General features: G+C 35.1%; 1 protein-coding gene across 1 annotated transcript in view; it reads left to right on the top strand.

Annotated features, from left to right (window-relative positions):
- Positions 1-20038, top strand: part of PCSK6 (proprotein convertase subtilisin/kexin type 6) — a 258521-nt gene that overhangs the window by 200726 nt on the left and 37757 nt on the right. Inside the window, exons 14-16 of the mRNA XM_001373227.5 lie at positions 12745-12924; positions 13065-13103; positions 19700-19802. Coding sequence (XP_001373264.1) covers positions 12745-12924; positions 13065-13103; positions 19700-19802 — 322 coding nt within the window. The remainder of the gene's footprint in view (positions 1-12744; positions 12925-13064; positions 13104-19699; positions 19803-20038) is intronic.

Here is a 20038-nt window from a genome sequence, read left to right as displayed (position 1 = left end):
ATTGGGGAAAGGCATTAACTTTATTTGACCCCTGGAGAATCCAAGAACTTGAAAATTAAGAAATTCCAGGTGGTAACCAAAAAAGGTGAACCTGAACTTTATTTCAACTGAAAAAAAAAATGAGTCTGAGAACCAGGTCCTGAACATGGCCAATAAATTTTTAGGCTGCTCATCTTTTCTTTTTGAAAACACCTTTTCTTTTTTCTCCCCAAGCAAAACAAACAAATTAAAAAATCAACTAATAGCCACCTGGCTTTAAAACTGCTTAGCCTAGATGATAGACAGCAGATTGGATTAACTTTTCTATTTCTTTTGTGTGTCTGCTTATCTGTTTTTCTGGTATCAGAGCCAACTAAACCACATTAAGAAGTTCCCACAAATCTTGGTTTTCTTAGGAACTTAGCACAGTAAACTTGACACCACCAGCTGGCTTCATTTGACTTCCATCTTCAGTTTTCTCCTACACACAAACCTGAGAGTAGAAACTGGGGATTGAAATGGCAAACCCAGGTCAGAACTTCATTATTTTTAGCCAAGATCTTACAAGACTTAAGGAGCAAGGAATGAATTCAATGTGATTAACTCTCTTTTTGTCAAGATTGATATAGAGGGAATTTTATATTTCAGTCTAGAGTTGAACTTAAATGACTTTTGGAAATCCTGTCCAACTCTGAGGTTCTGTGATTTTTAAAATAAATTACAAAGATTAAAGCAAAATGAAGTTGAGTGAGTGCAAATTCAAGATATGGGAAGGTGTTAGATGAAAGCTAAAAGTATGATAAATATATTGGAGCCTGTTTCGAGTGCCATCCTCATGGTCCCTGTTATAGGTTTGTGTTATATTAGAAGAACTTACATAACTTTTTGGCCCTTTCAGGAATTCAGCTTTCATGCATTTTCACAGACTATTCCCACCCTCATTCCTGGAATAGATTTCTTCCTCTCCCTTCAAGGTCCAATTCAGATGCCACCTCTTCTGGAAAGCTTTTCTTGATCTCCCAGGCAAAAATTAATCTTTTCTTTCTCAGATTCAGATTTTCCTAAAAAACTATGGATCTCTCTTTTGCACCCATTATTCTTATTTAGATATATGTCATAGCCCAAACTTTTAGATTGTAAGCTCCTTGAAGGCAAAAAGTATCATTTTTTTAATCTTTAAATCAATACTAAGCCTAGTCCTTTGTAGTAGATAATTAATTATTCTTAAGCTTGATTGACTTAAAAGAAAAATTAGAGATTATCTATGCCATCTATACCTTTTTCTTGCTTCATTCTGTCTTTTTCTGCCTGTTAACAAGTATTTATTTTCTCTTCCTCCTACTTCTCCCTTCTTCCCACTCCCCAAAACAATAAACAAAAACAAAAGCTTTGTAACAGATATGTAGAAGCAAAAGAAAAAAATTCCTATATTGGCCATGACCAAAAAAAAATCTCATTCTGCATTGCCAGTCTATCATTTCTTTGGTAGAAAGTAAATATCATGATTCCCTTTGGTCCTCTGGAATAATGCTTGCCCATTGCATTGATAAGAATTCTCATTTCTTTCAAAGTTATTTTTTCTTTAAAATGTTATTGTCACTGTGTGAATTATTCTTTTAGTTTTACTCACTTCACTCTGCTTCCTTTTATAGAGACTTTCCCAGTTTCTAAAACTATCCATGTTGTCACTTCTTATGGCATAATAATATTCCATTATATTCCTATATCATAATTTGTTCTACTATTACCCAAAAGATTGTCATCCCCTTAGTTTTCAGTTTTTTTGCTACTGTGAAAAAAACTGTTATAAATATTTTTATGGATCTTTTTCCTTTTTTTTTTCTATTTGGGGGTATAGGCCTAGAAGTGTCATTACTGGGTCAAAAGATAAGTGCAGTTTAGAGATTTTACTTTCCAGAATGACTATATTTAACTTCTACCAAAAATGCGTAAGTACACCTGTTTTCATGCAACCCCTCCAACATCTGTCATTTTTTTCTTTTGTCATCTTTACTAATCTGATGAGTGTGTGCTGGAATTTTATTTGTTTTAGTCTTCTCTGTTTATGATTTGGAGCACTTTTAAAAAAAGCATGGTCATTGAGAGCTTTAATTTCTCCCCTTCAAAACTGTCTTCTAATATCGTTTGACTATTTTCAAATTGTAGAAGGGCTTCTATGTTTAGGAATTTGAACCAGTTCCTTATCTATCTTAAAAATGAGATCTTTGAAAAACTTGTTGCAAAGACCCCTCCCCCCAATTAGTTGTTTCCCTTCTAATTTCAGCTGCATTGATTTTGTTTGTGCAAAGTCTTTTTAATTTTGTATAATCAAAATTTCCTAAATTTTATCTGTTGTGGTCCTTTCTATTCCATATGAACTTACAAACTCTTTCTCTATCAATAAATTTTGATAGGCAAATTCTTCTTTGTTCCTCTAATTTGTTTATGATGTCACTGTGACTACCTCACATCCATTTGAAGTTTATCTTGGTTGTGAGATGGTTGATTATGCCTAATTTCTGCCAAAAGATTACTTTTCACTTTTCCTCCAAAGTTTTTGCAAAATAGTGAGGCTCTACAAACAAAATTGGATGTTTAGGGTTCAAATGTGACCTCAGAAACTATTTAGTTGTGTGACCTTGAGCAAGTCAACACCAATTGTCTAGCCCTTATTGATATTCTGTTTTGGAACCAATCATTAGAATTGGTTCTAAAACAAAAGGTAAGGTGGTGCTCTTTTTTTAAATCAGCTGTACTTTGGGACAGCTAGACAGCACAGGGAATAGAGTGCCAGGTCTAGAGTGGGAAGGATCTGGGATCAAATTTGACCTCAGACATTTCCTAGCTATGTGGCCCCTGGCCAAGTCACCTAATCTCAATTGCTTAGCCTTTACTTCCTTTCTATCTTGGAACTGATATTTAGTATTGACTCTAAGACAGAAGGTAAGGATTGTTTGGGGTATTTTTTTTCAATACCTACTGTGGACCAGGCACTGTTCCAAACTGTTGAATTACTGATAAAAAAAAAGAAAAGAAATAGTCACTGACCTTAATTGTGTACACAAGACATAACATGTAAATCTGTACAAAACAAATGCAAGGTAATTTTTTAGTTGTCCAGAGTAACATAGTAAGTTTTTCAGTTCATGAAGATGAGTCTTCCTTATTCCAAACTCAATCTACAGAGTCATCCATGCCTTTCCAAAAAGGTAGCATAATATGAAAGATAGATAAGTGACCTCTAATTCATAAAACCTAATATTCAAGTTTTTACCTTTCACACATGTTGGCTATATGACCCTGCATGACCATTTAAGCTTTCAGTGCCCCAGGTAGCTCACTAAAACCATAAGTTACAAAGAAGATGTCCATCTCCCTTGGTTTAAGGGGTGTTCATCACTGGAAATTCTTTGAATCAATGAACTCACAGGACTAGTGAAAAAAAAGTACATATATACACACACACACACACACACCCAAGTGACTAGTCAGTTTTGAAGTATTGATATATAGGAGGAAGAGCAGATTTAAGTTAAGCTCTAAGATAGAATTTAAAATTTTTTAAGGTTTTCAATGTCTCCACTAAATTAATGAATATAGTTTTGGCAAAAATGTAATTTGCTGCATAGGGAAAAAATGTGTTTTCACTGACAGTTTTTTCTCTAGGCTACCATTTTCAATAATATTTGTTGATTTGAATTTTCACCCTAATAAAAATGGGTCATGGGACTTTTAAATTCTGTTCTTGACACTTTTCTTGATGTCTTTATATGACCAAGGGTAATATAAAGCCAGAAGCCAATTATCCATTTGGCATATGAACCAGGCTTTTGCTTTTACTTCCTCTATTGGGTTGCCTATTTTCAGATAATTCTTTGATGCTCATTTCCCACCCTCAAAATGGGAAATGAAAAGGAGGAAAGAAAATTATAATTGAGAGGTTTTGTTCAAATTCAGCAAAAATATAATCAGAGTTTACTTTATATAATTCATTTCTCTGAACCCTGAGGGACAAAGATTAATAAGAATCCTCTCTGCAATTCCATGTGAACTGGAACAACCTCCAGGAATTCATACAGAGTGAAAGGAGCAGAACCAGGAAAACATTATATACAGAGACAGATACACTGTGGTGCAATCAAATGTAATGGACTTCTCTACTAACAACAATGTAATGATCCAGGACAATTCTGAGGGACTTATGAGAAAGAACATTATCCACACCCAGAGAAAGAACTGTGAGAGTAGAAACACAGAAGAAAAACAACTGCTTGATCATACGGGTTGATAGGGATATGACTAGAGATATAGACTCTAAAGGATCACCGTAGTACAAATATCAATAATATGGAAATAGGTATTGATCAGTGACACATTTAAAACCCAGTGGAATTGCAAGTCAGCTATGTGAGGGGAGGGAAATTACATGAATCTTGTAACCATGGAAAAATATTCTAAAATAATAAAATAAAATTTTCCATATTGAGGGGGGGAAAAAAGAATCCTCCTTGCCTGTTAGACTTTTATATTCTAATCTTCCCTACAGTCTAGGGATAGGGAAAGAGGATAATAGCTATGATATATCAAAGAGTAAGATACATGCATTGAAAATTCTGAGAGTTCACAGAAAATGAAAAAATCAATTCTGGCTCAGGGAAATCAGGGTAAATTTCATAGATGGGTTGATTTTTAACCTGGACCTTGAAAAATATATAAGGTGGGCAAAGATGAAGAAAATGGGCATTCTAGATACAAGGAACACTGAAGAAAAGGTATAAAATGGTAAAGCTTTGGAGAAATTTTCTGTTGAATATCACAATCCTACAAAATCATGAGATTTTAGAGCTAGAAAGAGCCTTAGAGACCAATGAGTTCATCTCTCATTTTATAGATAAAACTGAGGCACAGAATGGTGATGCAGTGTGATGAAAGCAAAAAGTAGGAGAAAAAGAGTAGAGTGAACTGTGTCTCTTATTTCCCTACTTAGATATTGAATCCAACTAACTATATTGGAACCTATGAAAAATAAGTTTTGTTGAAAGCTGTCAAAGTGTGATTTTGAATATCAGTACCTTTTATGTATCAGTGTTCTTTATCTCTTTTTCATGTAACTGTAGAATTGGGGATTTAGAGATTGATTGTATTTGCAGAAGCACAAAGCATAACAGGATAGAATGCCTTATATACAGCAACCATATACCCTGGATTTTCCAACACAGTCTCAATTTTGAGAAAAGAAAATGGGTTTTTAATGAGGCTTTGCAGATGGAATTTCCTTTATCAGACTATGTTCTTTTTTTTTTTGGCTTGGCAAAAGCAAAAAATGGGTACTGTGGTTTTATACACAAGTGAAACAATTTTAGAAGAAGTGGAAACAAAATATTCTGGGGTAGAGTGGGAACAAAATACGCTGGATTTGGCTTTAGAAAAATTGAGTTCAAATCCCTGTTCTGCTAATTACTAACTGTGTGATCTTAAGCAAGGTATTTGTCCTCTTTGGGTATCCATTTCTTCATTTGTAAAAAGAAAGATTTAGACTAACTAATCACTCTGGGCCTTTCATTTTTATATCTTATAAAACTTCCTAATTAGGAAACATGGTGTCTGGGGGGAATTTGGAGGGAGGAAAGGAGGTATGTGAAAAAAAATACATTAGACTCAATGAAAATGCAATCTGGTATAATGAATGAAGTGTTGGTCTTTAAGTCAGAAATGACCTAAGCAAATGATGTTCAAATCCTATCTCTACTACTAGCAATTATGATCATGGACAAGTCCCTTAGCCTCTTTTTCCTTACCTGTAAAATGGGGATAATAATAAGTGAAACACCAATTTCCCAAGTTTGATGTGAGGCTCAGTGAGATAATATATGTAAAGTATTTAGTAAAACTTCAATCATTATATATAATATAGATTATATATTTAGTATATAATTTATTTACTAAATAGAGATATTTAGCAAATATATAATCTATAAAATACACCCAAGTGCCACCTCCTACATGAGATCTTTCCTGATCCCCCATAATGCTAATGCTTACGCCTCTTCTGACCAGAAGTTGGCATTGAAAAAAATACATTTCATGTTTACTTATATGTATCATGTTATTCTCCCTCCTAAAAATTTTTTTAAAAAGTTGGGACAGCTAGGTGGCTCAGTGGATTGACAGCCAGCCTAGAGATGAGGGATCCTGGGTTCAAATTTGAACTTACACACTTTCTAGCTATGTGACCCTGATCAAGTCACTTATTGCCTAGCACTAGCTCTTCTGCCTTAGAACCAATACACAGCATTGATTCTAAGATGGAAGGTAAGGATTTAAAAAAGTAATCTTTATGGAAGCAACTCTCATTTTAGTTGTTGTATCCCTAGCATCTAGGTACTTAACATATTTATAATTTTATTTATTTATTAATATATGTCAACTATATAAGGAACACTGAAAATGAAGGACGCCAAAAAGCAAAGGAGGAGGTAGATTATTAATAGGATTACGCTTCAACACATCAGCAACAAAAAAGTCTTCAGAGAGATACATGGTCAGAAAAGAATGGAGACCAGATTTGGGGGAAGAGGAAAAGAAAACCAGAAATCCATTGCTTCTGCTGGATCTGCTATAGACAGATATGGGAGGAAATTGCCAAGAATCACACAGGATGACAATATCTATACCACTGAAGGGACTACTCACACCTATGAGATCACAGATCAAATCATTTTTACACATGCTCTATTACTTTGTGAAAATGGAGCTCTTCATGATCCTTCTCTAGCATCTCTAAGTTATTTTATCAAACCTAATTACCTTGGGCCAAGAGATGAGGTAATTTTGTGTGATAGTGCACATCTCGGTAGTGGTATGCACATTTGTTCATTCATTCAACAATTATTAAGTACCTACCACATGTAATACTGAGGACTAGTAAGAAAAAAAAATCAGACCTTGCCTGCCCCTAAGAAATTTATACTCTAATAGGATATACTATATATTAAAAGTTAAGTATATAGCATTGCATTTGGATGAATGTAAGAGTATTGCTCACTTTTGTGTCCCCATAGCACTAGGCATATACTTAACTTGAATATTAGTATCTTAGCCTTGAGGTCAACACGGTTTGAGGTAATTACTTTCCTTATCTAATCAGCCGTGTTAAGTAGAATAATAACTGACATTTGTATAAACTTTGTAGTTTATAAAGTATTATATAGTTTTATACATATTTTCCCTTTTTATTCTGCAACAATCCTGTGAGGGATTTTTTACAGATGAGGCTATAAAGAAATAGGGCCTCAGTTTCCTCAGCTCTAAAATGAGGGAAATGGACAAAATGACCTCAGTGGTCCCTTCAAGCTCAAGAGTGATGATGATAATGGTGATGGTGGTAGTGATGATGATGATGATGATGATGATGATATTGATGATAATGAAAGAGAAGATAAATTGAAACTCAGAGGTTAAGTAACAAATACCAAAAATCACTCAGATCTTCTGAAATTAAATTAGGTATTCTTTACACCATAAGACAACTGCCTCCCAGAACAAGCTTAGGATCTACTCATTTGTATGTTTTTTATTGTTTTATGCTGAACTACTTAATGCCTCAGGTTCAATTCATTAGTCCATTGCCTTTAAGAAAATATGCTATGACTGTGAACCTCTTCTGAATCAGGACTCCATGAAGTGATTGAGAAGCAATTAGACTTATTTTTACATAATTTTTTAGGAATTACTCTCTTAAACTTATGGTCTCATTTCAAGTTTGTGCCTATACCCTGATGATCTTGTTCTCAGCTAATGAAAAGAGATAAGCTCAAATGAATATTTCTTAAGTAGAGTTGAAAGAAATGCTGCTTGACATACATTTAGGAAGAAAGAAAGAAATTGTCCAAGGTAGGCATTTAGCCTAAACTTCCCTATTTTCTTAATATAGGTAAAGTATCATTTTTGAGGTAGATTATTTTTTAAACGACTATTAATTTTTGAGGATGCCCAGAGTATTTAATTTACTTTGGATTTATTTGTTTACATATTGTCTCCTCTATTCAAGTGTAAGCTCCTTTCCTCTTTTTGTATCCCCACTATTTAGTACAGAGTCTAACACAAAGTACCACTTAAGAAATCTTTGTTAACTAATCAGTTGATAGAAGGGACTTCAAAATCCAGCTAGTACATAGCTGAATAAGAATCCTTTCTATCACACATCTGACAAATGGCAATCCACTATGCAACTGAAAGTTTCCAAGGGAAAAGAAACTTACCACTTCCTTAGGTAGCCCATTTCACCTTTGAGTTTCTCTAATTATTAGGCAGTTTTTCCTTACCTCAACTTGTCTATGAGTAATAGTTATTCTAAACTTCTATTTTTGCCTGTTGGGTCCAAGAACTAACCTGATCTCTCTTCCACAAATGACAGCCTGTCAAAGATTAGAAGCCAACTACTGACCATATCATGTCTTCCTTAAGCCTTCTTTCAGCTAAATTGATTGTCCTAAGGCATAATATCAAGGCCCTTTATTATTCTCTTTGTTGTCATTGTATGCTTTCCAGTTTATCAGAGCATATACTAAAATGGAGGACTCAAATGAACTCATTCCTTTAGATTTGGTCTCATCCAGGCCAGAGAAGAGTAACGTTATCAGTTCTGTTGTCCTAGGCACATGATGGCCCTCTAAATGCATCTAAGATGGAATTTGGTTTTTTTGGCTACCATATTATGTTGTTAACTTACCCCTCTTCCGCCAAACATTCTTAAGTGAACTATCTAGCAATGTATTATACTATTATTATTTTAAATAAGTATGACATCTCATTCTTATAAACTTTATTGCCTATGATTCAGCCAGTGTTAATAAGTTTTCAAGACCTTTTTGGATCTTGATTCTGTCATTCAATATGCCAGCTATCCCTCCCAACTTTGTGTCTTCTGCAAATTTGATAGGGATGTCGTCTTTGCCTTTATCCAAGTCAACAGCATGTTAAGCATCGTAGGGCTAATCATAGATCCCTGGAGACCTCATTCCAGGGTGTTATTGAACCATTAATAATTATTCTTTGCATCAGACCATTGTATTAGTTCTGAACTCACCTATCATCTGATCTAAATATCTCCCATATTTTAAACAAGCTTACTGGACTACATCACCCTTAGCTCATTCTGAGCTTTAGTAATTCTGGTATTATTCTTATAGGACTATGCCATAATTTTATATTCATCCTCCCTTGCCTACCCTTATTTACATCTTCTAAACAAGTATTTTTAAAAGTTTAAATTGTTGATTTTCCTGTCTATCCACAATGATCTCTTTTGACAACTCTCTTTTTGTAAACTTGATAACTGATTATATATATATATGTGTGTGTGTATATATATATATATATATATGTCTTCATAATTTAATTCTATAAAAACTTCCATCCCTCCAGAGCTAACTTTTCTCTACAGGGTCCATAGGTTCCTATGTATCCTTGCTCTGAACTCTTTAAATCTACTTTCTCTAAAATTAGAATAAATATATATATAATGTGTGTATTTATATATACACCAGATTTATGCTCAGCTTTCCTTTCCTCTAAACATTTCTAAACTATGGTAATCACTTCCCACCAAAGTTCTCATTATTACCACCTAGCAACCAATCCCTTCTTATTGGTGAGAATCAGATCAAGAATACAAATTCCCCTTGGTGGTTCAGTGACCTTTTGAAGTATGAATTATAATTGAAGCAATCTGAGAAATTATTAACTGTTATGATTTTGGGCAGATCAATTGAAGCCTATCACTGCTTCTATATCATGCTATCTCTGGTGGTTTAGTTCCCTCCACTTCAGGTTTATCTATGTTCCTTAGCCACAGTTGTTCACGTGTCCCTTTCTGTTCTCCATCACATTCTTCTATGCTTCAACCTTACACAATTCAAGTTCCCTTTCTCTCTCAATTTTCTTCTTTGTATAATCAATCATCCTTATTTCACTTAAAGTAACTCAGAGGAAGATGTTGCACTGGTATTTTTATCAGATAGGTACTTCTCTTCAGAATCTAGGCATCCAGGCATACAACCTACTTAATCAATTTGGAATGAGTAAAATCCACGGGCTGAGATGAAATGATGAAATGAAACAAGAAAGTTTATTGGAATTGGCTAAAAAGATTGTCATGCCCTAATAGTTTCATATAAAAGAGCAAGCAATTTTGGAGCCCAGGATTCAAGTGCCTGGCCAACTGAGTGGTAAAAACCAGGCCCCTGAAATGGAATCACTTAGGGGAGAAAAATCTTTGTCTCCTCCAACTTCCTTCCCAAACCAGAGGAAGATTGTTCCAACTTCCAAGGGACCAGAAGGCTTGGACTTTCTACGGACAACCTGTCAGTCTCCCTGGAAATAGATAATGGCTGTGTTTGCATGAGGAACTGAAATAAACTAGACACAAATAAAAGGCATCTTCACACTCCCCTAGGAGTCCAGCAGAAAGCTACACCATAGCTAAAGAGCCTTGTAAGGGCTTCATGAAGGAGAGAAAATACTTCCAACAAAAGGATTTCTTGGAGTTGTGAATTACCATCTTTGTCTAAGCTTGAGGATGGACTCTGTATATACTTGTGGAAGATTCTCCCTGGATTGAGAGGAAAGGGTTGGCACCACATCTTCTGAAATACAAACTTAATAAACAGGCCTTTCAAAATACTAATTGTCTGGCTGATTAATATCAATAAATAATCATTTGGGGAAGCACAGGCTCATGCTCTACATAGTAGAACATTACCCCTAATCTTTCAAGAAAAGATTCCCCTAGAACCCTTTCTCTAGGGACCAACCAGATGCATTATTATAAGTGGGATTTATGACAGTAGTCCCAGATCATATGCTACATTTTTTCCCCATTGAAGCTTGTTTTTTAGAATCATTTCCTTCTCCTTGATAACTTAAAAATGTTGAGAGGCATTCTTCAAGCCTACTTTACTATATTTTAGGAGAGAAATCCATGCATAATTATGGCAGAAATATTAAGAAACATATTTTGATGTAAGTTTCTGCAAAATCAACCCAGCCTTCTATATTTTTTTAAATGAAAACCTGGAGAAAATTGCTGTGCATGAGTACTTGTGAGATGTTCAGTCCTAGACTTTTCATTGTTCTCACTGCATTGAATGCAAACAAACATGTTGTTGGTACCTTAACATCTTTATCCAAGTTCCTTTCCATTGTCTGACCCTCTATCTTATCTCTTACGTATTCTCTTAAAAATTTGCCTTACTTATTTTTCTTTTCAAAATATACTCTTGGGGGCAGCTAGGTGGCCCAGTGGGTTGAGAGCCAGGCCTAGAGAGAGGAGGTCCTGGGTTCAAATATGACCTCAGACATTTCCTAGCTGTGTGACCCTGGGCAAGTCACTTGACCCCCATTGCACAGTATTGATTCTAAGACAGAAGGTAAGGGTTATTTTTTTAAAAAGCCATACTATTCTCTCACCTTTAATCCAAATTTTTCCTTCCAAATTTCAATCTCTAACTTTCTTCACAATTAAAAAAACCAACCTCCAACTCTACTCCAGAATTCCTCTTTCTACTGTTCCTTCAACTTAAATCTGGCTTTTCTTCTTTACAATTTTCTCTCACCCAGGCCCAAGTATAATGTAAACATCCTTTCTCACTAGTGATTGCTGTGACTCAGTTATACTTAACCCCAGTATTTCTCTGTACTCCATATTTTGTGTCTGTGATAGATAGTCTTTTCTACCTGTTCAGATACAACCAAAATTTGTTTTGACCTATATTTATCTTTACTATCTGTTCCCACCAAGCAACTTTGTTTTGTAATCTTCCATGAAGTTTACAGTTTATTTCAAATTGAATCAAATCAGAAAACCTCCTGGGGCTGATGCTTTTTAATGTCTTGTTTATTTTGTGGCAATAATACTACTTTGGGTAATAGTCTTAGGAAAAAAATGTGTGCACTTGTACCACAGAACTAAATCCTGAACCCTGGGGAGGTTTTCTTTGTTTATCACACTGAAACCATAGCTGAAAATAAGAATCTAATTTTAGTGATGTCTTAGGACCAACTTATTTTACTCAAGTGTTTTGGGAGACATTTCCAAAGTATAGAAATGCATTTGTTTCAAATTATAGTTTATAAAACCCCATGATTCTCTTTGCACAGTTATTATACTGCTAACTTAATCACAGTTTATCATTCAAAAGTTAAAACACAGATTTTTCCTTAGCTGTTTTGAAATGTACCTTTAATTTGATCTTAAGGAATAGAGACCAAATGAAGATGCATGACAAATGAGTGGAAATTAATTCTGCCGAGTGCTTTTGTATTCAATGTTTCTCCCATTAACTTGGTCTTATTTCAAACCTATATTTCTTGGAAATATAGCCAATGGAGAGCCACACAAAAAGGCATTTAGAAAATCACATACTTTTAAGTTATTTTGCTCACATATATTTTTATAACCTTTTTCTGTCTGTTGAGACGCTCAATGGCCAGACCTTTATAGCAGTTTCAATGCAATAGACCCAGATTTGAGGGCTGTTCTTCATATTGGTTGTTCTGGGAGAAAGTGATGATGGAAAACAAAATTTATTACATTGTCCTTTATTATGATTATGATTATGATTAATGCTTTAAGGTGTGTTAAGTACTTAGGTGACCAGTTAAAAGACAAGATGTAATTTAAAGAAAATGAATGGTGATATAGTTACAGGTTAATCATGTGCTTCCTCGTTGTATGAACAATGACTTTTTTTTTTTTAATTTCAGGGAAGTTGAAAGAATGGAGCCTTATTTTATATGGGACAGCTGAGCACCCTTACAATACATTTAGCTCCCATCAATCTCGGTCAAGGATGCTGGAGATTTCAGCTCCAGAGCTTGAACCATCCAAAACTGCTTTGTTTCATAAGCAAGTGGAAGCCACAGAGGATGAGGAAGATTATACAGGTAAAGGCTTAAGGAGGAAAGACATTTTTAAGTAATTGTTGCTTAAAATGTGGGAACTATTCCTTTCAAAAGGCGGGTGGTGTAATTTTGCCTTCCTTTTTTCTTGTAAATAATAATGATGTTTATTTGCACTTATACAGCTCCTTCCATCCAAGGCTCTCCTAATATTTTACAGACAAGTAAGTATTCCACAGACAAGTAAGTACTTCCCAACCTTTCCCAAATGGAGAAGCTGAATAGCCCCATCATGTACTTATTGTCACCCCATTTCCTTCCAAGGACCTTATTTTCATTTTTAACTTCAGCAATTCCTTTCCCATGTGTGTCCCTTAATGCCCATTAGTGCCTTTCCTTTGAAATAACCATCAATTGTGTATGTACCTTGTATGTATCTAGTTATTTACATATCTCTCCCATTAGAATGTGACTTAGACAGGACCTGTGTTTATTTTTCTTCCTCTCAGCACTTAGCATTGTGCCTAACACATAGTAACCACATAATAAATGCTTCTTGACAGACTTTCACTTTCAAAATGAAATCAACTTTTAAAGCCACGGTGAAGAAGTATATATGATTTATTTGTCTGAACCCATTTGCCATAAGAAAGTTTTTGTTAAAACGGAAGAATGGATTCAGCAATAGCCTTACAGAAGGACTAATAAAAGATTGATTGTGACCTCTGGAAGGATTAAGTCAACAGATACTGATACTATACAAGGAAAGACATAAACATTTTACAGGATGTTATAGAAAATGCCTTCTGCTGATACTGAAGTCATACTAGTAAAAATATTTTCAGCTCTGTTTAGATTTGATAGTGTGCCTGTCTTTAAATTGCTGTGTTGGTGCTGGTCAAATATATAAGGAGTATGTGAGCGGGAGAGGGAATTCAAACTTTGATAAGGAGGGTTCAGTTTCTTACATTTCATTACAGTCTTTGGCCTAGTGACAGTAGCGAGGTAATGGATATGATGCAGTAAAATCCTGGGCAACACTTTTTTGTTTAATGAAATTCTATGTCCTTTGCTTTTGAGACTTCACCAAAGTGAGAAACTGGGTTGCCCTGATTTTGCAGATTTTCCTTAAACAAATATTATGAATGCTTGATAAATTATGAAAGATATTTAAGCATATTGATGTTTAAATTATGCAATGTCTTTATAAAAAAAATAGCAAAATTGAGAATTCAAAAGTCTGAATGATTCACTAAATGTATTCTGGCTTCAGCTGGTACCTATCAAGCATAAATTACTGTTGACTTAATTTTAAAGTTTCACATATCCTTCCTTTAAAACAGCATTACATTATGCATGCCCTAATCTACTGTGAGATTCTTTATAAATTATGGCAGGAATAAATAATTCCTAATGGGCAACTGATTTTTCAAAAATATATATATATATACTTCTGACTTTGGCTTTATATGCTGTACCTGCATTATAATACCATCCTTGACAATTCCTATCCTGGTATTTCAATCACTAAATGCCTTTGAATGGCAACCATCACAGTACTACCATATTCACAAATCCTTCTCCCTTCTATTTTGGCAAAGGTTGAATCCAATTTTCATGGAAAACAATATTTTATTGTTATGTGAAGGCTGATAGACATTTTTTTATTTTTTAAAATTTTTCCCCTTGGTTACATGATTCTTCTTGTCTCCCTCCCTTCCCCCCTCCCTGCCCCAGAGATGATAAGTAATTCCACTGGGTTATACATATATTATCACTCAAATCCTATTTCCATATTATTCATTTTTGTAATAATCTTTTAAAACCAAAACCCCAAATCATATACCCATATAAAGAAGTTATAAATCATGTTTTCCTTTTACATTTCTACTCCCACAGTCTTTCTCTAGATGTGAATAGCATTCTTTCTCATAAGCCCCTCAGAGTTGTCCCAGATCGTTGCATTGCTTTTAGGAGCATAATAAATCACATTTGATTGTCCCACAATGTTGTGGATAGACATTTTTTCAAATTATCTCAAATATCTAATTAGGCAACTTACCTTGTCAAAGGATAAAGCAAAATCTATTTATAGAATGATCAGGAACTATCAAGATGCTTCTTGATTTAAGCTGCCTCAAATTTGCCCAGAATAAAGGAGAAATGATCAGCTAACCAGTCAGCAACATTATTAAGCCCATTTTGGGAAAGTTAAATTTTGGAGGAACTTTTAAACTAATGTGGGAAAGAAGATAAACATAAATAAATGCAAACTAAAACACAAGTGGCAAATGTTCTCACACACTCACCCAATTTTAGAAGCTTGACAAAGAAAGATAAACAAATGCTTAATGAATGCAGAACTGTGGAGGTAACCAAAGCCAGGGAAAGACTTTGTGAAGGACGTGAATCTTAATATTTGAAAACTTGAGTTGTTTTCAGTCAATTAATAAAATGTTGTTCTAATTTGGTTACCAAGCATTTATCAAACATCCCCAGGCTCCAAAGAGGATTTGTGTTTATTAACCTGAGCTATCCAGTTTGATTATGTAGCCTGGCAAAATTATTAGGATAACTCAAAACTCTTTTCCTTCACATTATAAAGAGTAAAACGAAGCCTTAAGCAGAGTTGTCAAGAGCTCTCTATGTGGCATTGTCTCTGCAACTTTCCTTCTCTCTCATACCTTAAAATATGCTCTTTGACCCCCATGTAATAGACATTTCATCTGTAGGCATTAGAGAATTTCAGGGGATTATCCCTTGCTTCTAACTCCTTCCCTCGTTCATTCCTTCCCAACCCGCTGTCCCAGTTACGACTGAGGAAAGAGGTCATTTTTATCAGACACAGTCATTCCCTTAGCACTGTAAATGAGGCGGGCCCAGAAAATGGCTGTTTCTCATCTCTGTCAATACTGCTGCAGTCCTGATGGTCTATGATGCTGAAAAATGTAGACAAATGGCCAAAGAATGCCTAGAATGAGCTCAATAATCTAAGCAAATGTGTTTTCCAATCCACCCACAAACTGGAAACAATTGCACAGTGAAACAGGGATTTGAATTAAAGGCATTTTCAAATGATAACACCACAAATTGGCTCAAAGTGATATTGAACAAGTAAAGAATAAAATCCCTTATCATGAGTGAAATTAGAATCAGTCCCAAAGCAATCTGAAACTACATAAAAGTTAAAGGGAGAAAAGAAGTCAAATAAATGATAAGCACTGGAAACTGCAGGGGGAACTGAAAATAATATAAAATGTCTACCTGTCTTAACTAGAAACCTTGATGGTAAAGGCTGGAGGGAAAGGGAATATAAGGAGGGGGACAGGAAGAATAACAGCATATAGAGATTTCTCCAGGGACAAAAAAAAAAGTTACCAAAAAAAACTGGTTTGGGGTGGGAATTTAGGAAGGAAAGAATTCATGATGGAGAATTTGGAAAATCAACACTGTTAAACCTAAAGGGAAAGAGAGAAAATATACATGTGTAGTGTATCAAGATCTGGAAACTTTTTAGAGATGATGTAAAAAATAAGGACTTTGTTTTCCAAGGCAAAATGGTTCATTATTGGCTGGATAAAATGGGGACATTTTTCTTTCCTCACATTCCCCTGGGAAATTTCTGCCTCTTTTCTGTGTCTGCATTAACTTCTCCCCAACAGCTAAAAATAATAGTTTGCATTTATAGAGTGTTTTCCCTCCTAAAAGCTCAAAGGCCTTAATAATGTACTATTTAGCTTCTTTTCATATCCCCCAGGAATCCTATGAGTCAGGTATGTATATATAAACTTCCAATAAGGGATTGGGGGGGAGAAAAAAATCCTATCAAAACTTGCTCAAGCACCACGCCTGGTAGGTTAATAGCTTGCAGCTTTGTCAGACCAGAAGGAGAAGGGAATTTTCTGTCATCTATAGAAATACTATATCCTAAGTGTTCTTAGAGTTTAAAACCAATGACAATCTCTGCTCCACTCATAGGTGGACAAAAAAAAAAGTTTTGTTAGAAGTTATCAGGGAACAATTGATCTCTTCTTCATTTTTGTGTCATTCCAACAATGTGAAATTTTGAGACGTTGTCTCCAGGATACCAACAATAATAAGAAGAGCGATATTTATTAAGTACCTACTGCATGCAGAGCCTTGTGCTAAACACTAATAAGATACAAAGAAAAGATCAAGGACCTCAAAGTCCAATAGGAGAATCAGACACTAAAAGATGTAGCTATAATAATAAATGAAAATGTATTAGAATTAGAACAGTACTCTATGGGGTCTCAAGGGGGAAACTATTATAAATGAAAGGGATTAGGAAAGGCCTCATGAAGAAGACAGCATTTAAGCTGAGCTTTAAAGAATGGGTACTACTCTATATCTTTGCCAACAAAATGCCAGATGGGCGCCAGGTGGACACAACTGAAATGATTCAACCACAACAACCACCACTCAAAAGGCATGATTTTTTAATGATGGTCTGAGTTATTCCTTTTAATTGGTTGACCCTTGAAACTAATTAAGAAAAACTCAGTGCTATAGCATTCTCCATGGCTTTGTTGCCTGTGGGAAATTAATCAATACTGTGACAATGAACAGAATCTAAGAGTTGAAAAGGACTCATAGAACTAACTCACCCAGCCCATACCTGAATAGGTTATTCTCTTTACATGATCTACAAGTTGTCATCCAATTACCTTTTTTATTAGCTCATTCCATTTTTGGATAGATGTGGATGTTAAGAAGTTTTTCCTTATATCATGCCAAATTTTACCTCTTAGAAAATTGCTACCTATTCCTCCTGATTTAGCCTATGGGACCTAAGAGAACAAGTCTAACTTTTCTTTATGATAACCCTTCAAATATTTGAAGACAGCTATTGTTATGTGAGTTTTCCAGCCTGGAATCTGTTCAAATTATTTGAGATCATGTAAAGTGAGTAACCAAACTGAAAAGAAAAGGCATAAGGAAGGCTGCACCCCGATAGCAGCTTCAAGTTCTTAGGATACAGATTGGGTTTTTTAACTTTTTAATCTTGCTTGGAGTTTATAGCCAATCAGCAGCATCCTGCCCCAGGAAAAAAAACTGGGGGACATGTGCAAGCTTTGGCAATCACAGTTGCTAAAGATCAGGTTTGTTCTGTGGCAAAATGCCTTTCTCTGTGGTTAGCCTTATTAGAATTTCCCAACTGGTGGCAAATGTCTAAGATAACAAAGCTATCTTTTAAAAATAGAATCATTCTTGTTCTTCCTGTTGTTGCTAAGGAGAGAAGTTAAGTGTAAATCCAGTTGCTCTCTTTCTGTGATCTCAGAGGTTACTTTATCTAGAGAGAATATGTTTTCCCCAAACTCACAGTACTCATATTCATCCTCCTCCACATATATTTATGTGTTTGTCTGGTTGTTTCAGTTGAGTCTGACTCTTTGTGGCCCCATTTGGAGTTTTCTTGACAAAGATACTGGAGTGGTTTCCCACTTCTTTCTCTGGCTCATTTTATAGGTGAGGAAACTAAAGCAAACTGGGTGGAGTTTCTTCATCTCCAGAATCAACATCAGTGAGATCCTTCAACCAGTTTCATATAGCATCATCTCCAGTCTCCTTACAATACTGGTCACCGTAGTTTGAATCTTATTCATTTCCTTCCTAAAATGAGGTACCTGAAAATGCATATAATACCATCAAACTGATCTGCCCTACCCACTATCATTAACTTTTTCATTCAAGACATCATGCCCTTTAGTGAAGCCCAAGATCAACTTTGCTTCCTTGGCCACCATGTCCAGTGTTCACTCATATTGAGCTTGTAATCCACAAAAACCTCCATATCTTTCATAAAAATATGAGGTTCAAAGGGCATGAGAACTCCCTTATCCAGCCCCTTCCTCTATGCAAGACCACACCCAAACTATCCCAAACAAATGAAAACCCATCCTCTTTTTTTATAAGACAATTTCATAATCTCCCTTGTTAAATCATTCCAATGATTAGCAATCTTCTCTTTCAGTAAAGCTTTCCTTCCATGGACACTCCTGCCTCTGCATGCCTTTACCCATGCTGTTTTCCCTGCTTGAATATCATACAATCTTCCCTGTTTCTCTGATTCTGCCCCCTACCCATGTTCTTCAAATCCCAGAAGTCCCACCTTTTATATGAAAACAATTCAGATTGCCCTGGCTCACAATTCTCCCTCTAAATTTCTATAACACTTAATATTTCTACTTTCCTATGCCATTTTTCACAAACATATATACACATGCATGTGTATATCTATGTATGTGGAGAGAGAGAGAGTTCAGACCTATGATTTCATTGAAATAGGGAGCTCTAGATGAGAAAAAATATTCTTTGACATATAATCTTAGAGTTGACCAGACCACTAAGACATTCATTATACAATTTGCTAGGCAAAGACAGTATGTACCAGAAACAAAACCTGAACACAGATCTTTATGACTCAGGCCAGTACTATATCCATTATATCACATCTTACTTTTTTATATGCTGCCTCTTATTATTAGTTTTGTGTATTTATTGTAAGGTAATTTCACTCATTGAAATTCTTTGGTGCCTTGGATATATATAGTAGGTGATTAGTATTTAGTGATCATAGATTGACTCAGCTAGTCAATGCTTTTAACTTTTACTCCAAGCTTTTGCTCATCTTTTAAAGATGAGCTCCATTTCATCTGTTTCTGTGTATGTAAAAAAGGGACCAGATCAGTTTTTTTCTGATCAGCTTGAGCCTTTGATGTCTGGGTTGGATGTTCTTCGGTAAATTGTTTTATTGCCAGAAGTCATCCCTATGAATGAAACTCCTTATTTCTTTAAGGTGTGTGTCATCCGGAGTGTGGTGACAAAGGGTGTGATGGACCAAAAGCTGACCAATGCTTGAACTGTATCCATTTTAGTCTCGGAAGTATCAAAACCGGCAGGTAATGGATGAGAAATTCCTTTTTTTATTTTTCAGGTCCAGTACTATAAAATGAAACATAATTTTGCCATTTAGTTGAATCATAAATCCAAAACAAGGCTAAGAAGATGGCCAGTTCTACCAATTTCCAACTTTACATACTCTTTACAGTAGATCCTGAATAGTACTGACTCTGGTTTTCAAGTATCTAGGTTAAAATTCTATCTCAGATCCTGAGACCTTGAGCAAGTCAATTAA

The sequence above is a fragment of the Monodelphis domestica genome, chromosome 1, assembly GCF_027887165.1.
Source record: "Monodelphis domestica isolate mMonDom1 chromosome 1, mMonDom1.pri, whole genome shotgun sequence".
Classification (NCBI taxonomy): Eukaryota; Metazoa; Chordata; class Mammalia; order Didelphimorphia; family Didelphidae; genus Monodelphis; species Monodelphis domestica.
The sequence above is the reverse complement of the archived record's forward strand: the minus strand, read 5'-3'. Positions and strand labels throughout refer to the sequence as shown.